Source organism: Etheostoma cragini, chromosome 5 (assembly GCF_013103735.1).
Source record: "Etheostoma cragini isolate CJK2018 chromosome 5, CSU_Ecrag_1.0, whole genome shotgun sequence".
Lineage (NCBI taxonomy): Eukaryota > Metazoa > Chordata > Actinopteri > Perciformes > Percidae > Etheostoma > Etheostoma cragini.
Window position 1 is genome coordinate 10,275,027 of NC_048411.1, and position 10,590 is coordinate 10,285,616.

Sequence of the window (10,590 nt, forward strand, 5' to 3'; positions counted from 1 at the left end):
TGTGTGTTTTTACCAGCAACAAGAGTGACATTGTTGTTCCTTGTAAGTCTGTGTGTCATGGACACACCTACTGTAATGAAAACCACCACAGAGACGGCTTTGAGCATTTTGCTAGATGTTCATGTCTGTCTGTTGTCAAATTCTGTCACAACTGTCCAAGATGCAGTCAGAAAACTTATCACGGGTAGTTGAAGTTGAAATGAAGGCAGAGTTTGAAAATGCGTGTGGTCCGAATAAAAGCGCTAGAGGTAGGGAAATAGAGAGTAGGGAAGGGCGCTCTCACCTCCACACACACACACACCCTGGCCAAATTGGTATTGCAACTGTTGTGATGCTATTGCCATTGTCTTTAGTTTGCTTGTGTGAGTTGAATTTGTGTATTTGTTGTTATAATCACTGCTGGGCCAGCTAATTCTCCCTCTATGAGAGCGTTGTTTTTACAGCTGAGTCAAAGTGGAAAGTCAGAGTGCTTGGAGAAGAGCAATACACACACACACACACACGTCCGAGAGCGAGACATAGACTGCGGTGTCCAGGCCAGTATCAGATTCAGATCACAGTGATCCCCATGTTAATACCCTACCCATCTATTTTAGCTACTGGGACTCTTATGCAATCGGTCACGTTTTGCCAACGGTACTTTCTCAGTCACCACCTTCTTATGTTACATTCAGCAGGTGCACATCCCATCCATAGCGATGTACTCTGAGAGCATCAAATTAAATAAGAAAACAAAGTGCGTGAATCAGTGCAGATGCATCTCCATTTCAAAAGGACAGTGTTGATAGATTGACTGTCCCAGGGACGGAGGGCTCAGAGGAATCACAGATGCAGTGGGCTATGGCATCAGCATGTATTCACACCAGGAAACTAGTGGAAATGTATTTGAACTCCAGAGTCTTTAGCTTATGTGGGCAGGTGAACCCACTTAAATTGGTTCGTCCTGAAAAGCTGCAATGAGAAGCATATGGGTCCGAGTCCTCTCTCAAGTCCAAACAAAGTGGCAGTGTGGTTTGTTAGGAATGTAAACACAAGTACAGTAAACAGTACAGAATCATCTGGTTTAACGATGGAAGATTGTTAAATAGCTGAGATGATAAAAGGATGATCAGATACTTTCTGCATATCTATAGACTAAATTAGCAATTACTCCACTAACTATTCTAAATCTAAAAGCTGAATTAAGAAAAGTGAGCAGTGAAGACCATGATACTTCCTGAAGTTTAAGCAACTTGTTTTCTATTTTGTGTTTAGTATGTCCACCTGACTGGAAACATTTTTTAATACCATGCAATCATGGTGAAACAGGTTACCAAACCTGTCTGGCATTTAATTAGTGCATACATGAATCCAAAATAGTTTATCCAACTTATAAACTACATTTGCACTGTAATAAACTTCATCTAAGCATGTTTCTCCAACCAAGGACTTGACAAACGGGATAAACACAACATTTTTTTTACCTTTTACCCATTTCAGTGCTGGAAGATATTCTGACTGGAAAATAAATTAAATTCGGTTAATGTACCTTTCTCAGTTAAGTAATTGGGTATATGTATTATTTATAAGCTAAAATATGTCCACAATAGACTATTACTGTAGCTCTCTTCTACACATCATGTCCTTGTTCAAAGGGCGAATTGAAAAAAATAAAAAATGTGTAGTTAACAATTAGTTTTTCGTTCCTTGTAAAAAAAAAATTGTATTAATAGAAGGGGGATTTAACTTTTGTGATCCAATAAATTAATTTTATTTCTAATAGCCTCTCCCGTGAATTTGCTCTAACTTTGTCATGTCAGTGAAACCTAATTAAACTGAAATGGATTGAGTAGCATGTGGAGACAGATGGATGGACGGGGACAGGAAATGCGTCTGAGGCTAGTTCACCTGCGGATATTCAAAGATGGAGGAGCCAATGTAATGTAGGACAGCTTTCCAACAGGGCATTCTTCAGCCCTAAATATAGACAGCACAGAAGTAGGCTGAGTGGAGAGCACTGCCAAAGGGCCACGAAAAATCAGAAAAAAAGTCAGGATGTGAAGCCTTGTGTACACTGATTGAGGACTGTGTATTCATACAAAATAAAACCCAGAAGTGTTGGCTTCCCCTGGCCACAAACATGACGATGAAGGGGACAAAACCCACAAAACATTATTACACAAAACAAAGGAATATTTAATATTTTATGTTATATGATTTTGGCACAAATACATATTCCTTTTTTGGCAAAACATTCACATATGAAAAATGTACTGTATGTTATCCTACACAGTAATTTTCTTATACAGAAACATCTTATGAATACTATAAACTGTTATATTGCTCTAACATTAAACCAAACACTTATTTTGGGGATTTTTACTTGGGGATTTGTGAGGTGAAGTGCTGCAGTGAAAGTACTCTTAACACCAATCCTGACTCTGTATAATACCCACTGTATCCTGTCCATCCTACCACTCAATGACAAATAATTACTCTCTTAGGAGTCTGTATCTTGCATAAGACAGTGCAGCAGGGTAGTTTCTCACCAACTTCATGACTAGGACTTCACGTGCAACCCTCTGACTCACTTAACCCCTTCCTTGCAGAGCAGAGTCATTTTTCAAGAAAAACTGGCTTTTTACACACTCTTCTACAAAACGTACCTTCTTAATTTCAGTTCTACTTGTTTCTCTTTCATTATGTCAACATCTAGCTTGACACAGCGCTGAGTGCACAGCTAACCTCCAGTGTCAGTATAAGATGGGCTGTACAACATGAACACTTGCTGAGACAAGCCTCAACTTATTCCAGTTACCAAGTACCAGAAACACACACACCATATACTTCACAATTACCAACAATAACAAGTTAACAAATTTCCTCCAGCAGGAATGTTAACTGAAATGTCGTTGGAAGGGAAGAAGAGTTATACATATGTGGGTGAAGCCTGAATAATTTTCCAACTGATACAGTTCACAGTGATAGGTTACTCCTCACGCTACGTCAAATCAAATAACTAAGTGTCCACTTTCACTTCATAGTATCTGTACTATTTTTAGCAGGCAATCCTGGGTGTGGTCAAAACAGCCGTTTAATGACACTCTCAGAGTGGCCCGGCCACTAAACCACATTAAAATTCAGAAACACATCAAAAAGTATCCTATTTTTGTTTGTCTTTCTTTTTTCCAGGTTAGCTAAGCTCTCTGTAGTTATAGTCCTGTTTCTGTTATGTGCGAGTTGTGTCATGTTAAGTTGTAGATATTTCTTAGAGTGCTGGTTTGAGTCAAAAGTCACTCGAGTTTGCAAATTCCTTGTTAACAGATCACAAAATAGAGTCTTATACAGATGGTAAAAAAAATAAAACATCTACCGAAACCTGCTGTTCTACCTCAACTGCCTAGTACACGTACACACACAAAGTATCTACAGTGATCGTGACTCATTAAGAAATTATCACAGCACTTTGCCAGAGATCCTGGCAGTGACTCATCAGAGAACACACGATAGGTGTGACGATCTGGGACTGATTGCTGCTTCACAAGTGGAGGAAACCGGTGGCTAAGATCCTCACTGTGAGGAAAGAAAAATAAAATATACTTAATTCAGTTTTTAACAGTTTTTCACATTTATGGTCCTTCCACAATTTTAAACTGAAATGTAACTTATTATAAAACCTGGAGAATAAACTATGACAAATGTTTCTAACAGAAAACAGCAGTTCCCAAAGAGGAGTCTGAGGACCCCAGTTCCCGGATTTTTAGGATAATCTGTTTTCTCTAACAAATCAAATAAAAAATAAAAACAAGACTAAAAAGGTGAACCGCCATGCTCATGGCTGTGTAAGTGAGCTTTTTGGTCATAAACCATTCAACAATCCTGAAAGTATTGGACACATCACATTTTTTTTTAAACAGTTATTGTGATGTCTGTGCTCAACCACTAAAGGAACCATTTATCATTTCTTGTAATATGGCCAGAAGAAAACATATTTGCTTTGGTCCTATGACTGGGTCAATTATGTCAGTCAATCTCTCAACAATGAATACACAGTTCAAGTTGTTTGCAGAGCACCCGGCCAGCCAGTTGCTTTAAGCAACAAGTACTTAACCAACCAGCTATAAACCAGCATGTTTTTATTCGGGACGGTTCTTGGAAGCCACTTAACGTGAGCAACAAACACATTTCAAGTCCAGAGGGGTCACCTGCATACCCACTCCCAGCTCAAGTATCTGGAATGAGTCTACTGCTCAGTGACTCTGCAGTAAAAGCAACAGGAGCCAGCCTTCATTCTGGAAATCCATCAGAAAATTAAGTAGTCAGATACAGAAGCAGCAAAACCAACTGGTTGAAGTAACTGGTGGTAATAATTGCTCTTTTTTGCCAACAGTTTTCAAATCTCTTTGGGACATGTATATTCCTTTCAGTCAGAAATGCAATGCATGGATGGAAAGCAGCAGTACTCTTTATGAAAAGTTATTTTCCTGAGGGGCAGGATACAGTAGTAGTAGGCCATAGGGAACTGGCATATAAAAGGGCTGAAAGACACCATCCCATCATCAGTGGACACCTTATCATTTGCATAGAAATACACAGAAAATTAATGAAAAAGACATTTGGACAAGGAGACAAGTGCAACATGGGTTTATTGTCAAAAGGGTTATTAAGACATGAACTTGATTGATGCCATATCAAATCTTTAACGCCGCCATTGTAAAGTGCAGATTCAAATCAAGTTGCCCTGGGAGTCGTCACACATTTTCTGTCTGGTTTTGAACCGTCAGGTGGAATAGACTGCAATATGAAAACCTATGAATTATGAAAAGCCCTTTTTTCAACCCACACATCTAAAGCTAATGTGCAAATAAGATCATTCACAAAGCTTAGTACGTCGAGGCGTTGCAGCTTCAGTTCTCATACAGCTGGACGATAATTGTAGAAAATGAGCAGAACTGTCCTAGCTGTAGTCTAGTTTGAAGTCTCAGGCGTTCTAATGAAAGATTCTGCAGTGATTGGTTGGCTGATATGCTGCTGCACATGCACAGTGGGCCAATGCTGGTAACCTACCTCGATGTTTTCTTTTTGATCATGATTATTAAAAGAATAATAGCATTTCAAAAAGGTCGGCCATGTATGAACGTTAAGAGGTCACTTCTGTGTCCAAGCCTGCACACTGCAGCGGTTGTAGACACCTAGTTTGGCCGCTGTGGTTTCTAGTGGCAGTCATGTGCATTATGGAATCTCCACGACACCAAACATTTGTGTAAGCTCAAAAACACACTGCTTACAAGAAACACACTGGGTGGCACTCACACATGTACATACACAATCACTCATATTCATTCACTCCTCTTACAATAGTCAGTACAATGGGTTTTCCCCAATCCCCCCTTTCTATGCATGAAGGAAGGGGATACTGAAGGAAAGGGCAGCAATGAGGTAAACACAAAAACTCATGAGATATTGCACAGACAAGTGCCGGCACAGAATACAACAGTCTCTTTCCAACAGCCTAGCCTGTGCATAGGAAGAATAAAGCACTTATGGTGTTTGCAGACATTAAACCCTTCTTGTAAAGCTTTGTTATACACTAAAGTGGGAACGACAAATGAGTCTAGAATCCACACCTCTTGGCAGATATCCAGAGTTGCATGACAATAACTACATGTTTTGTCGAAGTACAAAACAAGAGTAACCTCCTAATGATGACTGAGGAAGGGTCCATGACTGTTGGCAACAGTGATGGGACAAACTAAAAATAACCTTAAGTCCCAGCGCTAAGAGACATGCCTCAATCCGTGCTTTGAGAAAAGAGAAGTAGGCAAAGTCGAGGCTAGGTTGGAGCCAGCATGGAGAAGAATCTCTCAAGTTTCATTCAATAAATAGTATAGTGAAGGGGTCAAAAAAAAAAAAAATTAAAAGAAAAAAAAAATAGCAAAAATACATAAACCTCTTGTTCAGTTCGTGCAGAGATGAGTTTGTCCATGTTGCAATCCACTCGTAATTCGTCCCCACAGAGCAAGCTGTGACTTCATGAAACAGCAGACATTAGAATAAAATGTTAACTCATTCCTCCAATTTACCCCCATCATTTTTCAGTTTATCCAGGATGAATGAGGACATTTTTGTTCACACTAATCTTCAAGTTAATACTCTCCAAAAATGGTTTGAATTTGCACACCCAACCCAAAAAATTGTGTCTTTAAGCTCCTCAAACAACTTGTGGGTCAGGCCCCGAACTATAACGCTCCTCAGTCTGTCCATTCCACTTGGTGTGATCCAACCCCTCCCTCCAGTTTAAATCAATCCATTGGCCTCTACTCCCAGTCATTATCTGTGGAGCAAGACGAAGGCCTCTAGTTTCTCAGGGATGTTTCCCCGGTAAACGAGGCGGTGCTTGACGATGGCCCTGGCGGCCAGGCACTGCAGCGTGGTGTGGTTTATGGGCTGGATTATATTCCTGGGCAGCTCCTTCTCGTCCAGGAGGTCACAGGCCGTTTGTTGGAAGGCATTGGTGCTGTCAAAGTGAGTCCCGCATGATATCAGGAGGTTCATGATGTCAGGGTGACCATTAGATGCCGCTATGTGAAGGGGGCTGGTGGGTTGGGAAAGAGAATAGATTTGCTTTAGGATTCTATAACAAGACAAGTTATCATTGGTTGGGTCGGTTTGCCATTTGTTTAACTGGTGTCTGTCATAATGGCACAATTGAGGAGCTTTAAGTATCTTCATTAACCTTACCAGTTTACAGACAAAAAAACAAACATGATTGTTCTTACCCCTTTAACTATAGTGTTTCTTATTACTACAAATATTAGTAAGAAATAAAACCAGGATAGGTAAAAAAAAAACAGTTATGATTCTTGAAACAAGAAAGAAAGAGAAGAAAAAAACTAAAGAAAACAAACCTGTTGTCATCTTCATCGCGGCTGTTCATATCTGCCCCACACTCAAGAAGGATGGAGGCGACTGTGAGGGAGGGGAACTTGCACACGGGATAGCGGCCCACGCAGGTGGTGTTGCGGTCCACTGCCAGGTGTAGTGGACTGTAGCCGTTCTTACCACACGGCTGGAGCTTCAGGAATCTGGGGAGATGTGGAAACCTTTCGGTCAAAGAATAGCCAAACTACAACCGTCATGGTAACCGCACTGAAGCAAGTTAGGGACAATGTCCCAACTGACAATGAAGACTTACAGGTTGGCTTGAACTATTGGCAGGATTATGAGATCATTTAAAAAAATAAAAATAAAAAAAAAGAAGAACAAAAGAAAAGAGTACATGATTCAAAGGGACACAAATTTACCAAAAGGCCTAGTTTTACTTACACTCTTTATTTAATGAAAAAGGAAGTGCAAACTTAGACTACCAAAATCACTGCCACAAAAAAATAAAAATAAAAAATGATTTCCCTCAAAACTATGGACACACTCTACATCATTATGAAGGTAATTTTCCAACCAATTGTTGCCAATACAAGTCATTGACAGAGAAACTCACTTATAGATGGTTTCCTTCTTGAAGTGGTCCTGCTCTGCAGTACAGGGCACCTTCTCTAAAAGACAAATGAGGTGCAGGATGATTGACAGGGCCTTGCTGAGCTGGGCCGGGTCAGGAGGCATTGGTCCCTTTTGTTTAACTGCCCGCTCTATCTCCAACACACTCTTGGAAAGGATCCCCATCAAGTCCTCAAATGACACCGATGTTCCCAGGAGCCCTTTGGCTCTGTCCTGCAGCATGAAAGAGAAGAGCTCAGCGAACGACAGCAGGCTGGAGGCCGTCATGGGGCTGAGGGGGTCCAGGTTGCTCTGCTGCATGTCCAGTGCATACTTCCACAGATTGATACAGCGCTCAAAGTTCCCAGAGTCAGCGTAGACAGCACCTCTGTAACGGATGTAATAAGACGTATCTGGATGTTGTGGGCCGAGGATTCTTTCACGGATGAGCAGTGCTTGCATGCGCATTTCATCCGGGTCAGATATCAGCCCGTCCAGCTCTTCTCCATTTGTTACCTAGAAGGAGGAATACAAGGTCAAGAAGACAATGGCAGGGTGCAGCAATTTAGGGTTTCCATGTAGATGTATTAAGCATTTGTTTGTTTCCTTTGAGTCTGAAACCCTCAAGCATGGTCCCAAATAGCAGTTTTCCCCCCCCATTTCTTCACACCAAACGCAAAAATGTGCAGCCAGTGTCTTTGATACAAAAGACTAGAGTGTGACTTTAAGGGATTATCGTGGACATTGAATTTAAAAGGGTTGAGGTTGTAGGGTTTCATATCTTTTGGAGTTTTTTTTCCTACACCGGTGCCTGAACCGATAAGGCTTGGTTATTGCTAAGGCCATTTGGTCAAATTTAAAATCATTTATTTTTAAACGTAACAATTACTTATTTCACCAGTCAATTGTTAACGACAAAAAGAAAAAACACTAGATGGCAGAAGGATATTTAACAATTAGTTAATTAGCACCATAAGTTTACGAATTGCTAGTGAATGCAACATTAAGACCCAGTTATGATCTTTAACTCGATTTAAAAAGGTTCTAAACTACGTGATATCTTTAACAAATCATGTCCATGTCATAAAACCTAATGTAAGAGTATTAAAAGCAATGCGCATTTATTTTGGGGTGGAGCTGGGTGGAAAGACAGACTCAAACTAATACTCACCTCCCTGGCGTAGTCGTATGCCATGATCAGCTGCTTGGATTCTGGTTTATGGATGACGTTGTTACCATCCATGTACCTCAGGTCCATGGCTCTCTTCCAGTATTTTAAAGCTCCAAGCAGGTCTCTCTTCTTGTCAACAAATGTGGCTCCCAAAAGCTCCAGGGCATCAATGCGCTCCGTGTGGCTTGTCTGCAAGAGGAAGAAAATCATTTCTTCATAAATTTCCTCTGAATATTCAATAGATTGAAAACTCTATAGCCTCACACACATTGGCAGACTCTCCAGAAACTGACCTGCTGGTGCGTCGTCAGGTCGTCTACGATGTTAGTGTGGCCTGTGACGCTGGCCGAGAGCAGGGGGGTCATGCCATAGCCGTCTTGCTCCATGGATGCTCCAAACTGCAGTAACATTCGCATGATCTCCAGACTCCCAGACTCTGCACAGTCATGAAGTGCTGTGTTGCCTGTGAACAATTGACAATGTTATGGTCATCTTTCAGCTACAGAAGTTGTTCCCATAGTATAGTAGTGCTAGATAATGTGCAGTAGAGGGTGGCAATTTTTCGGGTCAATCTCACCGTTGGTAATGTGATAGGCAAGAATAGAGTATTGAAAATCAAAGGGAGCGGAAAAGAGTTGGAAGATTTGTGAAGCATTTCGTTTTAGAAAGAAAAGAAGAAAAAAAATATGAAACTAAACTGTCATTATTGAATATTAGAGACAAGGGGAAGTTAAAGGAGAATTCCGGCCAATTTTTATGTTAATCTTGATCAGTAAAAAATAAAAAAAATAAAAATAAAAATAAAAATATCATGAGATAGGGTTAGGGTTAGGGTTAAAAAAAAAAAAAAAAAAAAAGAAAAAAAAAGGTGTACTTTTGATTTAAATAAAAAATAAAAAAATAAAAAAAATCCAGGCCTTTGTGTCTCTTGACAGACACAAAATGGAGAGTCCGATTACTTGCTTAGACAACATAGGGAACTAAACAAGAGCTGGACAGGATTCAGGAGTCATGTCATCAGGACATGTCGGGAGTCTTTTCATGGGTTCGGGATAAATATTTGATTCCTGTGTCACCCTCTAATGTGCAGATACATTTATTGGAGATAGTGTATCCATTCTGCCAGATGAGGGGTGGTTACTGTGGTCTGCACGGATACCGTACGACCATTGATAAACACCTGTCACCTGAGTCACAGAAGGTTTAGTCAAAACAAAAATGTTTTCTGCGCTACTGGTCTTACCAGCCTATCCTGCTTGGCTTTCACTTGTGTCTAGCCTGGCTGCTTTCAGTAACCTAAGGCTAATCCATATTCAAGCAGACCTTAGCAAACAGGGTTAGTCAGGGATTAACCATTATTTATATTCTCTGCAGTGCCTGCCAAAACTACACTGATCAGATTGTTTTTTTACTCTAAATCTTGACAAAACTTGGAGGCAACAGCATAGCAGCTTTTCCTCGTGTTTATTAACATAGCATACTACTTGTTTAATAGTGTGGTTATGGCATTGGATGGGCAAAAAGCAAAAAAATGGTCAAGTCATTACACAGTCAATGGTTTAATTAAAAAAAAAAAAAAAAGAATTGTGTACACTTTACTACAAAGGAATTTTATAGCATTATACCATTGCCTCTTATGGCCCTCCCTCAAAACCAGCTGCGACAACTATAGTATAGTTTTACACAGTAATAGTTTTATATAGTGATGGAAATATGTTGAGCTTTGCTTGTCTGGATGGTGCGTTCACTTCCACTAACAAAGCAACTTCCATCCAGAAATTTAGGAAATCCTTTCCAAAGCCAGGGATTAGTCTGAATAGTCCTTATGCAGATCCAAACAGAACTGAGACTACCTTAAGTGAGGAGGGCACCTCAGGTGATGTAGTGAAGGAATTTAATAAACTAAGTGTTGGTTTGTCTGGGGGGGGGGGGGGGGGGGGGGGGGG

General features: G+C 40.4%; 1 protein-coding gene across 1 annotated transcript in view; it reads right to left on the reverse strand.

Moving 5' to 3' along the window:
- Positions 1–1,311: 1,311 nt before the first annotated feature.
- The window catches only part of fem1c (fem-1 homolog c), a 14,714-nt gene continuing 5,435 nt past the window's right edge, over positions 1,312–10,590 (reverse strand). Inside the window, exons 2-7 of the mRNA XM_034871946.1 lie at positions 8,938–9,107; positions 8,645–8,833; positions 7,478–7,989; positions 6,888–7,064; positions 5,227–6,574; positions 1,312–1,322 (exon numbers count right to left, since the gene is read on the reverse strand). Coding sequence (XP_034727837.1) covers positions 6,310–6,574; positions 6,888–7,064; positions 7,478–7,989; positions 8,645–8,833; positions 8,938–9,107 — 1,313 coding nt within the window. The 3' untranslated portion in view covers positions 1,312–1,322; positions 5,227–6,309. The remainder of the gene's footprint in view (positions 1,323–5,226; positions 6,575–6,887; positions 7,065–7,477; positions 7,990–8,644; positions 8,834–8,937; positions 9,108–10,590) is intronic.